Source organism: Capra hircus, chromosome 8 (genome assembly GCF_001704415.2).
Source record: "Capra hircus breed San Clemente chromosome 8, ASM170441v1, whole genome shotgun sequence".
NCBI lineage: Eukaryota > Metazoa > Chordata > Mammalia > Artiodactyla > Bovidae > Capra > Capra hircus.
Genome location: NC_030815.1, coordinates 50707198 through 50728141, shown reverse-complemented (window position 1 = coordinate 50728141; position 20944 = coordinate 50707198). Strand labels below are relative to the sequence as shown.

Genomic DNA, 20944 nt, shown 5'->3' with positions numbered 1-20944 from the left:
CATTTAAAAAATATAACTGTGATCATACCACAGGTCTGTTATTTTGGGGTTTAACTAATTCATGAACATTGTTTAAAATGTCAAATGGTACTAAAAAGCTACCAAAAACACAGTAATTCTCTACCCTGCAAACCACAAGAGCCCAAAACTGAAAATTTTTGGACTGCTCTGACATTTATAAATCTCCATATCTCTAAATAATGTCATATTGCTGTTTTCTGATTCCTTTTAATAATTTATTTTATTAAACTTTGTTTTTTAAAGTTTATTTTTAATTGAAGGATAATTGCTTTACAATATTGGTTTCATTTCTTCCATACATCAACATGAATTAGCTTAATTCATGTACATATGAATTATGTGCATATGTCCCCTCCCTTTTTAACTTCCCTCCCACTTCCCACCCTTTCCCACTCCCCTAGATTGTTATAGAGCCCTGGTTTGAGTTCTCTGAGTCATTATTTTTTTAAACTTTAAAAAATTGTATTTACTTATTTGGCAGCACTGGGTCTTCATTGCAGCACGCGGGAACTTTAGTTGAGGCATGCAGATTCTTAGTTGCACCATGTGGGATCTTGTTCCCTGACCAGGGATTGAATCTGGGGCCCCTGCATTGGGAGCAAGGAGTCTTAGCCATTGGCCCACCAGAGAAGTCCCTCTGATTAATCTTAATGCCTCAACTTTTCTGTCTGTGGCCCTCACTGGTGCCATCTGGACTGGTTGCCTGCTATTCCTGGTGCAGAGCTATTATCCTTCATCATCTTGGAGATGCCCTCCTTGGTTAGAACACCTGTTTTCTGTATCCTCTGTTTTGTTCTTTCCTGGTTTACTCCTTTATTTGATCATTTCTGAGAAAGGGAATATGGGAGATAAAAATATTGAGGCCTCATATGTTTGGATATATTTTAGTTCAAAATGAGACTAATTTTCCCAGTGAATTTTGAATGCTTAGCTTCTAGCACCCAGCAGTGACTGTTGAGAAGTGAAAAATCTTTCTGTTTTTTGATCCTTTGTGACCATTTCTTTCTTCTCTGGGATTAAAAAGAAATCTTCCTGTGTTTCAATGTCCTGAGGTTTCACAATGATGTGTGCTGTTATAGCTTTATATCCATTACAGTGGACACTTGCTCTCAGCTTGGCACTTACGGGTTTCCCTTCTGGGGAGTTTCCTCTCCTGTTTTCTCTGCTTTCTTTCAGGAATTTTATCACTTAAATGTTAGATCTATGGGCTCCTCCTCTAATCTTATCTTTTCCTCTTATCTTCTATATCTTTTCTTTGGTATATGCCTTCAAGTTTAATTTTTCATGCCTTCTATGTAGCTTCTTGTTTCTGGTGCTTGTTCTAGTTGCTTAGTCGAGTCTGACGCTTTGTGGCTTCATGAACTGTAATTTGAGTTTCCTCCATCCATGGAATTCTCCAGGCGACAATCCTGGAGTGGGTTGCCATCCTCTAGGGGATCTGCCCCACCCGGGGATCCAACCTGTGTCTCTTGCATCTTCTGCACTGGCAGGCAGATTCTTTACAAATAGTGCCACCTTGTTTCTGGTAGTGTGTTACTAATTTCTAAGGGTGAATTTGTTGTCTTTTTAAAAACAGCATGCTGTATATATCTTCTTTGGTTTTTTGGAGGATATTAATGATAGTTCTTTTGAAGTTTTCGTCTTCGTTTATTGTCTGATTCTTCCTAGTTGATGTTTTTTGGTCTGTTTGTCCTGTACTCTTCTTTAAGAGTAGACGAAAGGAAGATAATTAGAAATTCCGAGCCTGCAGATTTGGGCTTCCACAGTAGGGTGATCTGGCTGCCATTTGTTGGGAGACTTGCAGTGTTAGCATATTCATATATTTTTCTCTTGTATTCATCACTGTCAGAAAGAAATCCTCCAGTCTCCTGCTTAGAAGATATAAAAGCCTTGTTGTTATTGTTATCAAAGTCAGTAGGGGAAGATGAGTGAAAAGATCCCAGTATTAGCAATTTATGCTGCCAGAATTCTATTGCATAGGTTGTTTGGTTCTTCGCTCTTTTTCCAGTTTCTGGGGACTTCCATTTTCTGGTTTCCTGGGAACTACTAAGTCAAGTACCATTGGGCCATCTGCTTTCCAACTTCTGAAATATTTCACTTTTGACCTCCTTGTTCTTGTGGATTCTGTTTTTTTTTTTTTTTTAACCCTTTACTATAATTTTAGTGAAGTTTTAGGTGGGATTAAAAATAAATGAGTATTTAATTTGCCATTATACCCAGAAATCAGGTATAGTTTAAAAGGGAACATGCCAGATTACCAAAAAAAAAAAAAATAATAATAATAAAATAAAGAAGAAGGAGAAGAAAGAAAGAAGAGACCTTGGATTTTTATTAGAATTTTATTAACTTCAAACATTAATTTGGGAAACATTAAGATCTTTACCATAGTCAGTCTTTTCATCCAAGAACACATTTATTCAAAAGGTCTTTTAGGCCTTTGGTTTACTTTTTGTTATTTCCTCACTTAGGTCCTGAACATTTCTTAGTAAGATTGTATTTTATGATTATTTTTGTCTGTATAGTTTTGAGTTCAGATACATGTAACTCTTTAGTTATTTCTGCTTTCTTAATTGTTTCCATATCTCTTATTTATCTCTCCCCTCTGAAGCCTGGCTCTCTAGAACAAGCGATGTTAGATGCCTTGATGATGGATCGAGTTGATTTTGTGAAGCTCTTAATAGAGTATGGAGTGAACCTCCATCGCTTTCTTACCATCTCCCGACTGGAAGAGCTCTATAATACAGTGAGTACTGGAACAATTTATCAGTTGCTGCCTTAAGATTACTTATTAATTAGCCACATTTAGCTTCAACTGTATCTTGAATGTTCAAGTTTCCTTCAGTGCTTATGTACAAAGATAGCTTATAAATAGACTTTTCAACCAAAGAAGAAACATTCTTACCAAATCCTAGGGCCATTTCTGCATTTCCCACTTTAATTAATTATACATAAATTAAAAGCATAAACTAATTTCAGAAATAGGATATAGTAAGACCATAATTAAAGCCAAAGATGGGAATAAGAACAAATTGCTTGTATTGAGTAATTAGAGCACTTCAATCTAGGGACACTGTTAAAATTTTGTTCCTGCAATTTTCCTATGCAAACCTTTTATTGAAACTAGACTGGCTTACTCCTTGTAAAGACGTGAATTGCTCAAGTCAAGCACCCTTCTTGAGATGTTCTTCCTTGCCTTTGGATCTTACCCTTTCTTTAAAGCCCTGTCTTCTTGATCACTCCACAGTCTTTTGATCTATAGATCTTCTTGATCACTCCACAAATCACTCCCAAATCACTTCATAATAATACAGATCATTTGCCATTGTTTTGAATATATTCTTCATATTGTTGGTTATATTTTAGTGTAAGCACCATACTCTTATATTGGGTTGTAAAAATTCTGTGAAGAAAGTGCTTATATTCTTTGTGGAACCCTCAGTAACTTGAATGAGTGTAGCCAGTGCTCAATCAGTACTTGTTGATGCAGTGTAATTGTGTGATGGAATTGTAATTGTGTGATTTATAAATAATAAAAGATAGTTATAGACTTTAAAAATTTGTTTCTGCCTCTTGCCACAAGGTTAATTAAGGTCTTCCTTACTACCTAGATATATACATTGTACACTGAAAAATATTTCAGTCTAATTACATCTTCTCTTAGGAAATAACTTTCTTAGAGTTAATTTGGCTTAAGCTTCATTACTAAAGATGTTGAAGAAAAATGTCAATATTCTGGATTATTTATACATTCTGAAATAAAGGTTTTTTATTCCTCCCCAACACATGGTGATTAAAATTCTTCCTTTTGTTCTTTATTACAGAAACAAGGACCAACCAATATGCTCTTGCATCATCTTGTCCAAGATGTAAAACAGGTATCCTTATTATGAAGGTGTACAAATTTCTTCTTGTGTTGTCTTAGCTTTGTGGTGAAGTGTTACCAGATTTTGCTCTGTTAAAAATAGTATTGGATTTTCTAGTGAATTCTCCTATGGACAGAGGAGCCTGGTGGGCTACAGTCCACGGGGTCGCAAAGAGTCGGACACAACTGAGCGACTTCACTTTGACTCTGAACAGTTGTGACTCTGAATGGTTTTAACTAAATCTCACTCAGTTTTTCCTGTAATTTACCTTGTGTTTTAAAAGATTTGACCCACCAAGTTAGTGGCATGAGCAAATAATTATTTTCTCTTATAAAACATGAATTATAGACATAGAAACTTCCAGGCAGAATTTCAGCCTACATGATGTAACAGTATTGCCAATGATGATAATATCTGTTGAAAATGAAACTTTCTGGTTGTGTTATCTTTACTGAAGGACAGGCATGTGATTTCTGTTGTTTTGGCTATTATTGATAACTTAGGGTCTCTCACTTCTTTTGTGAGTCTGTGTGGTGTTCTAGGGAACCAGGGCCGATCCACTGGTCCCATCTTTCCTTATATTTTACTCATGCTGTTCTCATTTCACCTTGAGTTAAGTCAGACTTAAAATCATCTCTGACCTCCCATTAGTTACTAAAACTTTCTGATTTTAACAGACATTTTTTTTGCCTTAATTCTAAAGTCTAATATATTGGTGGGGAGAGTATGGGCTTTCTGATTATGTTGACTTGGTGAGAGAACCAGAGTGAAAGGACTGTGGAGGAAGATATTTAGTTGGCAAATCAGTAGTAAGCAAAAGTGTCCATGCTGATGTAAATTTAGTTTGCATTGATTTATGCTGGGTCAAAATAATTTTCCTTAGATTATTTCCTAAAACTCTGATTCTATCACAGTTTTCTTGTAAACTGAAGGAAAAGGAATGAAATAGTTAGATATGCTTTTAACTAGCAGAAAAATGAGAGCATTATTTGTGTTCCTTACAAAAGTAAATTATGAATGTGAAAAAGAAATTAAATTATTTATTTATATACATAACCTTATTTCTTATTCAAAGCTTTGGGAATGTTATTCATAGACTGTTCATTTCAAGGATCTTATTCAGCACTGTGTGCCTATAAAAGTATACTATGTATGCATGGCAGTTCAGAAGAGGCACTAAGGTGGGTTTTAAGGGATCAAAATAATTTTCATTTAGGCTAATATCATGTACTTGAAAATCTGCTGTTCAGGCCTCCTACTAACCATACCGTTTGTCTTGGCACAGCCTCATGTTTTGATATTTCATTTTGTTTCACCATTTCATGTTCCTTCTGTTTGTTCTGCTTCCTTTCATTTTTGTGTGTGTGTGATGTTATAGCCATTTCAAGAGAGCCTAATGATTTTAACCTAATGTTTATTTTGGATTCTCCAGTATCTTCTCTAGTGATTATATTTCTGTTGTAGTAGTTCTGTCATTGTTAGTTAAAAAAAATCTTTTATGCTTTCTTTGCCGCTGCTGCTGCTAAGTCGCTTCAGTCGTGTCTGACTCTGTGCGACCCCATAGACAGCAGCCCACCAGGCTTCTCCATCCCTGGGATTCTCCAGGCAAGAACACTGGCGTAGGTTGCCATTTCCTTCTCCAAAGCATGAAAGTGAAAAGTGAAAGTGAAGTCACTCAGTCATTAAGTGTATTTTATTCTGAAAGTGTATGTATGCATGAGAAAGAGAGGAAATGAGAGTCAGTGTACTCTTTATAAGCAGACATTCTGTGTCTGTGAAACTAAAAACATATTAAGGCTAAGTAATTTTTCCCATTTGAACAAGCAGCTTGTAACAGTAGCTAGTTGTATTAATTCATCAACTGATTTTGTTATTGTTTTGTTATTAGTGATATTCAGGGCTCTCACTTCTTTTGTGAGTCTCAGCATTGTTCTAGGGTTAAAGAATATGTCTCCCTCTTTGGTTATGCTCTAGTCACATGACAAAAGAGAGACAAAGAGAACTGACAGTTATAATTTGTCACGTGTTTTTGTTACAGCATACCCTTCTCTCAGGCTACAGGATAACGCTGATTGACATCGGACTGGTAATAGAATACCTTATTGGTGGAGCATATCGCAGCAGCTACACTAGAAAAACTTTCAGAGCCCTCTACAACAACCTCTACAGAAAACATAAGGTAGTATAATTGAAAAGCACCCTTGTAGAACTGATGATTTCTAGGAGTTATACTTTTAGAAAAATGGCTTGGGAAGTTTAGGTGGGAAGAGCTTTCCAAACGACATTCTGTTTATTGATAGTTATTGAATATTTGCTACATGTAAATTACTGTGCTAAATGCTAGCATGCTGGCCTGGATGGACATAAAGACTTGCAGTTTTAGCAACTCTTAGAGGAAACAGACATGAATAACTAGCCACAATACAAAACAGGATATAAAATGTGCTATATTGACATAGAAGTATGTGATGAGAAAGTTTAGAGGGAGAGATGATCAGTTCTTTCCTTTTCTTTTGAAAATACACATGTGTAAAGCTTGATAGGATTTCATCTATAAACTCACAATGTTACGTTGCCTGGAGATGAAAAACTTGGAACATGTGTAGGGCTTGTATTGGAAGATGTATGCAGAATGTACTATGTAAAAATACATACTATATGTATTTTATTTTCCATCATAGTTTTTAAAGTCTGAAAGTGGAGGTGTTAGTCGCTCAGTCGTGTCTGATTCTTGGTGACCCTATGGACTGTAACCCACTAGGCTTCTCTATCCATGGAATTCTCCAGGCAAGAATACCTGAGTGGGTTGCCATTTCCTTCTCCAGGGGAGCTTCCTGGATCTCCTGGGTCTCCTGCATTGCAGGCAGATTCTTTACCGTCTGAGTCACCAGGGAAACGTCAAAATTAGAGTTGCTAGTTAGTTGATTAGCAGAGAAAATATTGCTCATTTCTTAAAATTGCCTTTCTAGATTAGTAAACTGAAGAGCTTAGTTCCTTTGTTAGTTAATAAGTAAATTTTAATTGTTCTATGCATTTGGAAGAAAGAAAAGTGTGCACTGAAAGAGAATGATTTAGATGGGGAAATCAGAGAATATCTCTCTGAGGAAACAACATTTCAGTTAAGAACAGTGGTAGATCTTGGGTAGGCAAGAATGGAGGGAGGGCAGTGGAAATGAGGGGACGAGTATATTCAGAAGCCTCCAGATGAGAATGATTCTGGCTTGAAGCTTAGTTCTTATTGGGGGATAATGCAAATGTTAGAAAAGATAGTTTGCGGCATTTTTGTTTGAAAGAAGAGCAGGAACAATACAAGGCATAGTGCTGTGGACATCAGGGTATGGTTTTTCAGTGACCAGGAGGCCTTGGTCGCTGGACAATGCCAGAAGGTTGTGAGGGATGACACTGGAAAGATCACATGAAAAGTCTAGACTATCAAGCTGCTTTTTACCTTTATGTAAAAAGAATGAATTTAACTGAAAACCCAACTTGGCTTTAGGAGATGAGGAAGCAAAACAGAAAGAAACCCAGTTCTCCCAGAGAAAATGTCCTTTATTGGAATTTCACAGACATAAACATACACTTGAGGTATCAGCTCCTGCATTTAAACAAAATAAGCCTTGCTATGAAGCTACAAGGGGCAGATAGGACTGACTGTGATATTGGTACAGTCCAGTGGGGAACATGTTGGGCAAGTTCCTCTAATGCCCTTTCTAGAAATGGGTAGGAAATTGCCCATTTCTCTAATTATTTTCTAGTGAAGGAGTATAGAGTTTATTGTGTTTCCTAGTAAATTAGATTGTAGCAGTTACAAACTAGTGCCACTTGGGAAGCCTGAAAGCTTCATACTGACAAGCAACTAATTATGTTATTATTGGATCTAGCCACTGGAATTCCACTCCAGTAGTGATATTATGTAACACCTGGAGACATTCCATAGCTTTCTAACTTAACCTTAACCTTGGAGCTGTTTGTGAATGGGAACTTTCTCTTATCAGACCTGTGAATCTTTATTGCCTGTTTTGAACTTGTTCCAGGTATAGAACATCTGTTGATTCTAATGGAATTTCCACATAGAGAAGGAATGCAGATATATAATAGGGAACAAAAAAGGATGTTCTTTAAGATGTTAGGAAATAAGAGTATGCTTAATAAGAAGGGGTCATGAAAGGCTCTTGTTGGATGAGTAATTAATTACTAACCTTGAATGAGAGACAGAACCATTGGATATTTGCTAGGATGCAATATTATATTTGGTTTTATTGTTATCTAAGAGCCTCTTGATGAAAGTGAGAGAGGAGAGTGAAAAAGTTGGCTTAAAGCTCAACATTCAGAAAACTAAGATCATGGCATCTGGTCCCATCACTTCATGGCAAATAGATGGGGAAACAGTGGAAACAGTGGCTGACTTTATTTTTCCGGGCTCCAAAATCACTGCAGATAGTGATTGCAGCAATGAAATTAAAAGATGCTTACTCCTTGGAAGGAAAGTTATGACCAACCTAGATAGCATATTCAAAAGCAGAGACATTACTTTGCCAACTGAGATCAGTCTAGTCAAGGCTATGGTTTTTCCAGTGGTCATGTATGGATGTGAGAGTTGGACTGTGAAGAAAGCTGAGTGCCGAAGAATTGATGCTTTTGAAGTGTGGTGTTGGAGCAGACTCTTGAGAATCCCTTGGACTGCAAGGAGATCCAACCAGTCCATGCTAAAGGAGATCAGTCCTGGCTGTTCATTGGAAGGACTGATGTTGAATCTGAAACTCCAGTACTTTGGCCACCTGATGCGAAGAGCTGACTCATTGGAAAAGACCCTGATGCTGGGAAAGATTGAGGGCAGGAGGAGAAGGGGATGACAGAGGATGAGATGGCTGGATGGGATCACCGACTCAATGGACATGGGTTTGGGTGGACTCTGGGAGTTGGTGATGGACAGGCCTGGCGTGCTGCAGTTCATGGGGTCGCAAAGAGTGGGACACGACTGAGCGACTGAACTGAACTGAGAAACAAAAGGTTAATTGTTACCACTTTCATTGTTACCATAACCATCTTTCCCCCTTTTTGTTTTGTTTTAAAAATAAAATAACACATGCCAGCAAGTGACCACTCTTGCTCAAAGCCTGTCCCAGCCTGCTCTTCACCGAAGACGCTGCTCAGGAAATAGAAAGGAATCTACAGAGAGTACCCTGCATTCCCAGTTCATTAGAACTGCCCAACCTTACAAAGTCAAGGTACCGATTACTTATTTTAAATTTGAGAATAAAATTGTCCTTGAAGACTGAGATCCTTTCATCACTTTAAATTCAAGAATGGGGAATACAGATAGAGGGACCATTTATAAGAACTATAAACAGATAGTACAAGTCTAAAACATGATACAGCTATTCTCTAACAATGATGAGCAAATGCCCAGGATGGGGAACTAAATGATCTCCAGGGCTAGCACCTCAGGCTGCCTTCCTTGTTCCTACCTCTGCTATGTCCAGATGATGACTCAGGAAGGCAGTCCATGGAATGGTACTAAAAAGTCACCATTAAACCTTCATCCTCCTTTCCCTAAGGCTAATTAGAGAGGTGACTGTTACCTTCTCCTTTGCTTTTCTCTTACATCGCCCTCTTGTATCTTCTTTTTCCCCTTTGAAGTTTTTTTGAAATTAATTTTAGCCTATTGTTACAGTATGGTAATGATAATGTATTTATGAATGTGTGTATGTGTGTGAGCAGTGTTATGCCGCCCTTCCCTGTACTACCTCAGTCCCACTTTCCTCTGGGCATGAATGCTTTTGTTCAAGAGTTTCCATAGAAAAGGTTCTTACGATGGCTGAAAGAGGCTTGCTTTTTACAGCTCCTAGAACGAAAAGTTATATCATAAAATTACTGTTGGTCATAATCAATGAACACAAATTCCCTCTCCTTATAGAAATAGAAGAAGCTTATTACAATTTTTTCTCTGATCTCCTTTAATTAAAAAAATAATTATTGAATCTTATCATTTGTCAGGCATTATTTTGGGCTCTTGGTTGAATCTGAGATGCAGGTGGGCTGGAGAAGATATATCGATGACTAAGAAATGGTCCTGCCCTCCCAAAGAAGTAACCTCAGTGCAGTGTGATGAGCATTGAACTAGAGATACATGCAGAGTGACATAGAAGACTGTGGGGCTTTAGCGAATGGTTTTTGACATGAGTTGTAAAGGGTGGGTTTAACCAGGTAGAAAATGGTATTTCATTATTACCTATTACCATCACTATGGAAATAGAGCCAGAATAAGGGGGATCAGAATTAAAACCAATCTATTTGTAACAATGTTGGCAACACTAGTGTCATTTTACTAAAAAGAAGACAGTGGATCTATTTGTAAGGTAAGGTTAGAGTTTTTTTTTTTTTAATAGTTCTCATTTGTCTTATATGTAATTTTAGCCCATTTCCTTGAGAAATTGAAAACTGGTGTATAGTTAGTGACTTTTCTAAAGGTATAGAGTTTTAAGTTGTTTTATATTGTGTTGCTGCTCCTACTGCTGCTAAGTCACTTCAGTCGTGTCCGACTCTGTGTGACCCCATAGACAGCAGCCCACCAGGCTCCCCTGTCCCTGGGATTCTCCAGGCGAGAATACTGGAGTGGGTTGCCATTTCTTTCTCCAATGCATGAAAAGTGAAAAGTGAAAGTGAAGTCACTCCGTCTTGCCCGTACTGGAGTGGGTTGCCATTTCTTTCTCCAATGCATGAAAAGTGAAAAGTGAAAGTGAAGTCACTCAGTCTTGCCCAACTCTTAGCGACCCCATGGACTGCAGCCTACCAGGCTCCTCTGTCCATAGGATTTTCCAGGCGAGAGTACTGGAGTGGGGTGCCATTGCCTTCTCCATATATTGTGTTAATCTGTATTAAGTTTTAAGCTCTGTTAACTTAAGTGGACGTAAGGTATCTTAGCATAGGGATCCTGAAACTATTAGATACAACAAGAAATAGATTAATAAAAGGCCAAAGTTTTGGTTTCTGATTTATAAAGTTCTTTTATTATTTCTATCCTTTTTTCAGTGATTTTTAAAATATTTATAAGATGCTCGGTGTCTTTTGTCAGGTAGAACATCATGCATCTGAGTATTTGGACACCCATTCCTATTTTACAGGGCTTCCCTGGTGGCTCAGTGGTAAAGAATCCACCAGCCAGTGCAGGAGACCTGGGTTCTGTCCCTGGGTCAGGAAGATCCCCTGGAGAAGGAAATGGCAACCCACTCCAGCATTCTAGCCTAGGAAATCCCATGGACAGAGGAACCTGGCTTGCTATAGTTCACAGGGTCACAAAAGCTATAAAGTTCTATTAATATTTCCATCCTTTTTCCGTGATTTTAAAAATATTTCTGAGATACTCAATGTCTTTTGTCAGGTAGAACATCATGCATCAGAGTATTTGGACACCCATTCCAATTTTATATTCTAACAGGAAAAGTCTGTAGCCCTTCATAAATCAAGGAAGAAGTCAAAAGAAGAACAAAATATATCAGATGACCCTGATTCTACTGGCTTTATTTATCCTTATAATGACCTGCTAGTGTGGGCTGTGCTAATGAAAAGGCAGAAGATGGCCATGTTCTTTTGGCAGCATGGTGAGGAGGCCACAGTCAAGGCAGTGATTGCTTGTATCCTCTACCGAGCAATGGCCCGGGAAGCCAAGGAGAGCAACATGGTCGATGATGCTTCTGAAGAACTGAAAAATTACTCAAAGTAAGAATTCTCCCTTCACCTCATACTTAACATTGACACTTCTTAGAATGGTTAGAAACATTTATCTTCCACAGCCTAGAACTTACAAGAGGAGTGGACTTAGAGCGGTGCATTTCATGGACTTTTCCATAGATGAGTCTTGAGATAGTTTAAGGATTAAAGGAAAGAGAGGTGGCCCTTAGTTCAGGAAACTTGGGTTCTTGTCCTGGGGCCAGCTCTTTACTAATCGTCAAATGACGTGCCAAGACTGTGGCACTTTAGTTTCTTTCTTTTTATTAAAAAATTTTTTTTGGCCTCAGCGCATGGCATGTGGGATCTTAGTTCCTCAACCAGGAACAGAACCTGTGCCTGCTGCAGGGAAGTTTGGATTCTTAACCACTGGACCACCAGGGAAGTCCTGGGACTTTAAACTATAAAATGTTCAATGAATGATTTTGGAACTCCCTCCTGACTATCAAACTCTTTGATACTAAGTTATATTAAAAATTGTTGTTTACTTTAAGTACCTCTCAGGCAGGAAAACGGGTAAATATATTATGTACTGAATGCCAGAGAGTGATGATAGAAAAAAGAAAAGTTAGGAATGTTTTGTTTTGTTTTTGATTTACTAATGCATGATGGTAGTAGGGAGAGAAGAAAAGCTAGAATTAGTTAATAGAAACTAATTTATCATTTTTATTTTAAAAAATTTCAGAGAATGACAGTGTCTACTTTTTAGAGAAAACAACCTCCAGGAAGATCACCTGGGGATGTCTCCAGGTCTAGCTTCTTACTTAAGTCATCTGTGTATTTTGTAAAATCTTAAAAAAAAAAAAATGGGAGTGAGGGGTTTCCATGGTTTTCCCTTATATGCGCTTATAGTTTGATTTTGAATAGTCTTTTCTGGCAGAAGTTCTTCATTAGGACCTATCAGGGAGCCCTGCGTAGCTTGTTTTTTGGTGTGGAGTCACTTCTCCTCAGGAATAGCTCAGGGGCTGTCGGTGGAAACCCACTAGTCCTGTTCCTTCAAGAAAGGGAGAACAATCCATTTTCTGAGCAGCAGTCCCTTTTAAAGTAGCTTCTGCATTTTACCGTCCCCTCTTTTCTCTTGGTCTTTTCCGAGTCTCATATGTAGCCTTTCTGAACGTTTCTGGGACTCCGGCCTGCCTTTGTGTTTGGCGCTCACCACTGTGTCATTGCAGGCAGTTTGGCCAGCTTGCCCTGGATGTGCTGGAGAAGGCATTCAAACAGAATGAAAGAATGGCCATGAAGCTGTTGACCTATGAACTCAAGAACTGGAGCAATTCCACCTGTTTGAAGCTGGCTGTTTCTGGAGGGTTGAGGCCCTTTGTTTCACATACTTGTACCCAAATGCTACTAACTGATATGTGGATGGGGCGTCTGAAAATGAGGAAAAACTCTTGGTTAAAGGTATATCTACTTGCTTTATAGAGTTTAATGTTATTAATAGTTTAGTCTGGAGGTCTGTACTCTTTTCATTTGTCGCTTGTTCCAGAAGAGTCCTTTCAGGAAAACCAATTATTAATACTATTTTTGATTCTCACAGATTTACAGTGAAACCTCTGACAACTACTTTATCTCCCACTCCTATGGTTTCTTTTAAAAAATGGGGATAATTGTGCCAGTTCAGCCCATTGCAAAGGCATACTCATGAGAAAGTGGTTAGAAGTTAAAAGCATGTACAGACATAAATAAGATTTCATTATTAGTAATCACCACTGCCCCTGATAATTATAATAGAAGTAAATGAGACTTTTTACTGAAAATTTTCTCAGCTTAAGGATGCTAACCCATGATAAACTAAATAAAATTAGCAATTGGTTGTGCTCATATAATTTAATGTTTCAGGAAATAAATGGCTATTTTGTAAAGGTGCCCTCAAACACATTTGTTCACACCACTATATCCAAATTTTTGTATTCCATTATAGTTTAGCCTTATCTTTCATCTCGAATTAGAAATTAGAAACCCTTATTCCTGAGAACGTAATAACTTTCTGTTCCTTGTATACTTTATTTTTATATCAACAAAGAGACTTAAGTGAAGTAAGACTAAATGTTTTGTCCCCAAACATGGTGAGCTGACAAGACTGAATTAGCTACCTAGAATCTCTGACTTACAGTAAACCATATTGCTCTCTTTGCCTGGATCCTAATTTATCAGTGCTTGGCTTGTAAGTTTTGGGAACACTTCCATAAATAATTGTAAAATGACTAGTTCCAAGTGGATGAAGACTGGAGGAAGACCTTGTGGAGTTTTATGTGGAAAGGAGCTCATGTTAGTGCTTTTAGGGAATAGACTCAAAACCCTTCCTTTGAAATGGGATGTTGATGTCATTGAACACTGTTTCATGAGCTGATTGTTCTGCAGTGGTCAATGGCAACAGAATGCGGAGCTTTTCCAGAAGTAGATTAGGAATTAATTAGTGCCATATTATCATTGTGTTTGATAACTATGATGTTTCCAGACCTAGAATATTGCATGTTTTTTGGGTTCAACATCTGAAAAGAAAACAAACACGCAAACAAACCAATCCCTGCCAAAACTCGGACAAGTCCAGAGAACTTCCACAGGAGATCAGGCTTTAAAACAAAACAGCAAAAAGAGTTTTCATCATGAAAAAAAAAAAAAAAAAAGAAAAAAGAAATTGACAAGGGCATGGCTTTAGTTTATTTAATCATGAATGGTATAGAGTGAGGGTGATCTTATTTTCATTCACTGAATCCCAGAATACTGGGGCTTAATTTTAGCTTGAAAGAGATAATGTTCACCAAGATGATTCTCACAGAATTGAGTAAATCCAAGCTCTTTACCCTGAAAGGCCATACAAGTTGAATAGACCATAAATAAATTCATGAATGATAGCAATAGAGTGAAAACTTTGGATGTCTAGAGTTATACATTCTCTAGTGGGTTTTACTGGCAGAGAAAATATATATGTGATGGAAGATGGATGTAAACAGAGGGACTTGGTATGCTTTTGCCTTATTAATTTATAATATAAACAAATTTTACAGTGTTTTATGTGATAATAACTACTTAGTGGCTTTAAGGAATTATTCAAGCATTATGGTCATTGAAAAAGAAGACTTCTCAGTGCCCTGCCTCTAGTTTTCTGTTTTTAATTAGAGGATAATTGCTTTACAATGTTGTGGTGGTCTCTGCCACACATTAATGTGAATCCCCTCCCTCTTAAACCTCCCCCCACCCCACCCTGCCATTCCACTTCTCTCGGTCATCCCAGAGTGCCAGGTTGGGCTCCCTATGATATACAGCGGCTTCCTGCTAGTTGTTGTTTAGTCGCTAAGTCTTGACTCTTACAACCCCATGGACTGCAGTCCATTTGTCCTTGGGATTTCCAGGCAAGAATGGGTTGCTGTGTCCTTCTCTAGAGGATCTTTTCGATTCAGGGTTTTAACCCAAGTCTGTGGCATCGCAGGCGGATTCTTTACTATCTGAGCCACCAGGGACAGAGTGCTCCAAATTCAAGTTTGCTTTTTGGAACTGTCTGAATTCTTCTTTTTTTTTTATTAATATTTTTAATCCAGATGTTAGTTGCATCTGTGGATGCAAAGCCCACATATATGATGGGCTGACTGAATTCCACTGTTAGGTTGTTCCACTTCAGCTATCCTTCTAGAGATGGACTTTTACACTCAGTTTCTTAGTTGGACATTTAGGTTGACACTAATTTTTTTGCCATTACAGATAGCCCTTCAATGAACATCCCTATACATATGCTTGGATTCATGAGTATTTCTGAGGGAGACACTTCTGGGATTGGAATTCTCAAGTCAGAAAATGTATACAATCAGGGTATCCACTTAGTTGGAGATGGATCTGACATTTCCTCTACACCCAGATCTTGACTTTATTTGGATCATATGTGTGCCTTGTATGACCCTCACTACCTGCTTTGTTCTCCTCTTTTGAAGATCATCATCAGTATTCTTTTCCCACCTGCCATTTTGACTTTGGAGTTTAAAAGCAAAGCGGAAATGTCGCATGTCCCACAGTCTCAGGACTTTACATGGTATAATGGTGACCAGAACACCAGCACTCTCAAAGAAAATTCTTGTCAGGTTAGTATGATATCATGGTGAACTAAGTTTTCATAACCTGGACTGCACACAAACATACACAGATGCATATCTTATTTATTAACAAACTATTTAACAATCTTAATCATATTATAGTATGGTCAGGTATACTATGTATGGTGGTTCTGATTAACCTCCATGTATGATTAAGCAAAATATCCTATTTCTGCCAAAATCAAAGACTCTGTTATATCTAGGAAGCTGCTTAATATTTCATTTTTCTTTGTGACTAGTGGAACAAATAGATTTATTGTTTATCAAAAGCTATAATAAAGGATGTCTTATAGCCTTCAAAATATTTTATAAAATGCTAGTTTACAATTTGTGCTGATCTTCACTGCTTCATGCTGCAGTTTTTTCACTTGTTATATCCAATGAGTTTGGATGGTTTTACTTGAGTTCCCAGATGTGCACTTTTTTCATGGGTAACTTGAGCTGGTTCTCTTCCAACCCGTCTTTGCTGAAGAGCCTCCAGTATGCTGTCTGCGCATCCATTTTTTGAATTTTATGTTTCAACTTGGATCATTGCTGATGAAGTTGCCATTTACTGTGAGGTGTTCAGTTCAGTTCAGTCACTCAGTTGTGTCCGACTCTTTGTGACCCCATGAACTGCAGCACGCCAGGCCTCCATGTCCATCACCAACTTTGGGAGTTTATTCAAACTCATGTCCATTGAGTCAGTGATTCCATCCAACTGTTTTATCCTCTGTCGTCCCCTTCTCCTCATGCCTTCAATCTTTCCCAGCACCAGGGTCTTTTCAAATGAGTCAGTTCTTCGCATCAGGTGCCTAAAATATTAAAGTTTCAGCTCCAGCTTCCAATGAATATTCAGGAATGATTTCCTTTAGGATGGACTGGTTGGATCTCCTTGCTATCCCAGGGACACTCAAGACTCTTCTTCAACACCGCAGTTCAAAAGCATCAATTCTTCAGTGCTCAGCTTTCTTTATAGTCCAACTCTCATATACGTATATGACTACTGGAAAAAGCATACCTTTGACTAGACGGACTATGAAGTGTAGTGAACATCTTTTCTGGTACTTAATACTTCAGTGAGGCATCTTAGCTAGTGTCTTGTCTGATGGACTTTTGTACTTATGAGGTATTTGTTATAATGTTGATAACATCTTTGATAAATGTTAAATGAAAAATAGTTAATTATAGTTTGTGTGGCTGGCATCTGTTGTGATTGGTTGAGCATCCATTCTGATTGATAATGCCAGATCAGTTAACCAGATGAGTTATTAAATATTTTGACTATCATGACTCTTTGGGTATATGTGTTCCTCTTCTATCCCTCCTCCCCTCCGTTCCTTTCTTTTCTAAGCCTGATAGTTCTGTTTGGGGTTCTCAGAGTACAAGATGCCAGGTACATTCTAACCTTTACAGAGTGTGTGAGAAATTCTCTGTTGCAAAACTGGGCTTTGCAAGTTGTCATAATTGTGATTGTACTGGTTAGATTATATATTTACTAAGTTTAGACTGTTTCACTTTTCTTTTTTTTAAAGAAAGAAAAGAAATGTAGTGCTGGCCTAACCTTATTAGAAATAGAAGGCAGTCTTTATATGTGAGACATTCACATATACATGTTTGATTTTATATGGTCTCAAGGCTAACAGTACAGCCTTCTTTCACATTTTTCCTCATTTGGAGTTCTATTTCATGCCTTAAGGCTGCAAAATCTTTCCCTCTGGTAAGAGCACATGGCCAAGAACTGTCTTTAAACCAGGCCACATTTTAAGAGACTTCACTCTGAGTCATCCTATCTGGAGAACATGTCATCATCTCCTTGAAAACTGGTGGAAATATTCATGCTTGAGCAATCTTTCCAACACATGTGTTTTTCCAGCACTCTGCTTCCAGCCACAACTCTTGGCAGATAAGCTTGTGTATTTTATTTGATATCATAATCAGATACAACATCAAGAACTTCATATATATGTCATGGTATTTGGTCTTTGAATTCAACTCAGAGATAGGCTCAATTAGTGTTTTTTAAAATAATTTTATTTATTTTGGCTGTGCTTGGTCTTCATTGATGGCTTTTCTCTAGTTGCAGTAAGTGGGGGCTACATTCTTGTTGTGGAGGATGGGCTCTATGGCACAGGGGCTTCAGTAATTGTGGCACACGGTTTATTTGCTCCACAGCATGTGGGATCTTCCCGGATCAGGGATCGAACCTGTGTCTTCTGCCTTGGCAGGTGGATTCTTTACCACTGAGCTACCAGGGAAGCCCTCAATTAATGTTTTATAATAATAAGATAAGTCATTTAACAACAAGATCATTACTTAAATAGCTTTCTGGAGTCTTTCTGAAGTGGGCTGGAAGAAGCACAAGATGGAATCAAGGTTGCCGGGAGAAATATCAATAACCTCAGATATGCAGATGACACCACCCTTATGGCAGAAATTGAAGAGGAACTAAAAAGCCTCTTGATGAAAGTGAAAGAGGAGAGTGAAAAAGTTGGCTTAAAGCTCAACATTCAGAAAACTAAGATCATGGCATCCGGTCCCATCACTTCATGGGAAATAGATGGGGAAACAGTGGAAACAGTGTCAGAGTTTATATTTTTGGGCTCCAAAATCACTGCAGATGGTGACTGCAGCCATGAAATTAAAAGACGCTTACTCCTTGGGAGAAAAGTTATGACCAACCTAGACAGCATATTCAAAAGCAGAGACATTACTTTGCCAACAAAGGTCCATCTAGTCAAGGCTATGTTTTTCCAGTGGTCATGTATGGATGTGAGAGTTGGACTGTGAAGAAAGCTGAGCACCAAAGAATTGATGCTTTTGAACTGTGGTGTTGGAGAAGACTCTTGAGAGTCCCTTGGACTGCAAGGAGATCCAACCAATCCATTCTGAAGGAGATCAGCCCTGGGATTTCTTTGGAAGGAATGATGCTAAAGCTGAAAGTCCAGTACTTTGGCCACCTCATGCAAAGAGTTGACTCATTAGAAAAGACCCTGATGCTGGGAAAGATTGAGGGCAGGAGGAGAAGGGGCTGACAGAGGATGAGATGGCTAGATGGCATCACTGACTCAATGGACGTGAGTCTGAGTGAACTCCGGGAGTTGGTGATGGACAGGGAGGCCTGGCGTGCTGCAACTCATGGGGTCGCAAAGAGTCGGACACAACTGAGCGACTGAACTGAACTGATGTCATTAAAATCACAGTATATAATGACTTTTAAAATCAGTTCTAAGCCTCAGTTCTAAGCCATTTTAACTCTAGGCTGGTTTACTCTGTTAGTAACTGGCTCAGTTCCTATACTTCTAAATCACATCTCTGATTCCACTCTCCAAAGTGACATGAATGACAGAACTATCAATTAGACCCTGAGAATACCCATCTAGAAGCCTGAGGCCTCAAAATTTAAATTTTCTTGCTATTACATGGATAATTCAGGCAAAACCTGATTCATTCCTTGGCTTGGAAATTCTTGGTAATCATGCAGGTCTGGTGTTTGAGAGACATCTTTTGTGGATAGGTTGAAGAAATAGGCTAGTCTGAGAGGCACCATAGAATGTTCCTTTCTTTTCATGTAATATGACTTTCATAATATTACAAAAGTAATACATTTCCTGTTAAAAGATTAAAATCATACAGACATCTATGAAGTAGGATGATGCCTCTTTTGCTTTTCTTTCATCATCCCTAAGTTTCCTCTTCTCAAAAGTAACCTGGGTGCAAGTGCTTTTACCTTTCTCTTTCTTTTTTTCTCTCTTCTGAGTGGACATCTCTGTTAGTCACATTCATGCAACCACTTCCTTGTCACACAGATATTCATTTCTCACCACCTACAACTGTTAACCCCTTTAGGCTGACCCATAACTTTTGAGAAACTGATGGAAAATGCTTTCCCTAGAAAATGCATGTACAACACAAATGCCTGCAGGTGCAGGCATTTAATAATCTAATAATTTAATTTAATAATTGCAGCAGGTGCAAAGAACTCCAGAAGCTCAGAGAGTTCATGAACTTCAGGTAAAGAACCTCTGTTATTAATGAGTGGAGAAGCTGTCAAAGTCAGAATTCTTTTTTTTTATTCTTAATTATTATTTTATTAGTGTATTTATAATATTATTAAATGTTTATCAAGTATTTAATCTCCTTATCCCTTTCTTTTCTTGTTTCATTAGTATTTTTTTAATATAAATTTATTTATTTTAATTGGAGGTTAATTACTTTACAATATTGTATTGATAAACTAACACTGAGCCTGACTTCCCTGTGACTTGGGAAAGATGTATCACCATTCTCTGTCCATTTTGTCCTCCTTTTATATGGAAACAATTCTATTCTCTGCTTAATTGATTTCACAAGGACTTTATTTATATGAATATCCTTAGGTTCCAAAATTACTGATAAAGGAGATTAAAAAGAACAGGAAGAGGGACCATTTTAAAATGCTTGGAACTACACTTAGTTTGACTAAATTTGATTACGGCAGACTCAACTTGCTTTTCAGAAATGCCCTGTTCTCTTTACCTTGTCAAAGATCGATATAATACATGTAGTTTTTCTTCTGTTCAAGACTAAGATTATAATTTGGCAGGTGGATGCCCAATTAATTTCTAATATATTTATGAAATATATAATATTTTAGATATTTTTAAATGTTAGTAATTTAGTTAAGGCTCTGACAATAAATAATTATTTGTTTATTTTACAGAAAGACTGTGATTTGGAAAGGGGACCTGATGAGAAAACCGATGAAAGTCAGCACTTTGATTTAAAGAGTGGGCCCCAAACCCTTCCTTGGACCAGGAAAGTCTATGAGTTCTACAGTGCTCCAATTGTCAAGTTTTGGTTTTATACGGTTGGTCTTATTTAAAAAATTATATATAGTATTCAGGATGGTTAATTGTTAAGGATAATGTTGATAGTGATATGCCTGATTTACCAACTTGTAATAAAAATGTAGTTTAGAAAAAGTGGGAGGCCTGGCAAAGGAGGTAGGAAAGAAGATTGGAGGGAGGTGAGAAAAGGTGAGGGCAGGTCTTTCCTACTTTTGGGAGTGAAAGCACAGGAATTTTTGTCTTCTTCTGAGTGCTTACAGTTAGCACAGCTGGAACTAAGCATTTGAAACTTTGTGGAACAATAAAATGAATAATAGTGGTTGTAGAATTAAGGGATGGGGGTGGATTCATTTCCCATCTTGGGCAAAAAATGTTAGGAGTTGGATTGATTTTTTTTCTTTGTAGGAATGTTGTGTAATATAGACTAAAAATGGAAGTT

General features: G+C 37.8%; 1 protein-coding gene across 5 annotated transcripts in view; it reads left to right on the top strand.

The window, feature by feature from the left end:
- The window catches only part of TRPM6 (transient receptor potential cation channel subfamily M member 6), a 120182-nt gene that overhangs the window by 41560 nt on the left and 57678 nt on the right, over window positions 1-20944 (top strand). For 4 of the 5 annotated variants that reach the window (XM_018052074.1, XM_018052071.1, XM_018052072.1 and 1 more), the window contains 9 exons: window positions 2630-2764; window positions 3843-3896; window positions 5923-6063; window positions 8978-9112; window positions 11323-11603; window positions 12785-13013; window positions 15539-15685; window positions 19646-19690; window positions 20379-20525. In XM_018052074.1, the coding sequence (XP_017907563.1) occupies window positions 2630-2764; window positions 3843-3896; window positions 5923-6063; window positions 8978-9112; window positions 11323-11603; window positions 12785-13013; window positions 15539-15685; window positions 19646-19690; window positions 20379-20525 (1314 nt within the window). The remainder of the gene's footprint in view (window positions 1-2629; window positions 2765-3842; window positions 3897-5922; window positions 6064-8977; window positions 9113-11322; window positions 11604-12784; window positions 13014-15538; window positions 15686-19645; window positions 19691-20378; window positions 20526-20944) is intronic. The other variant, XM_018052073.1, reaches the window with a different exon arrangement.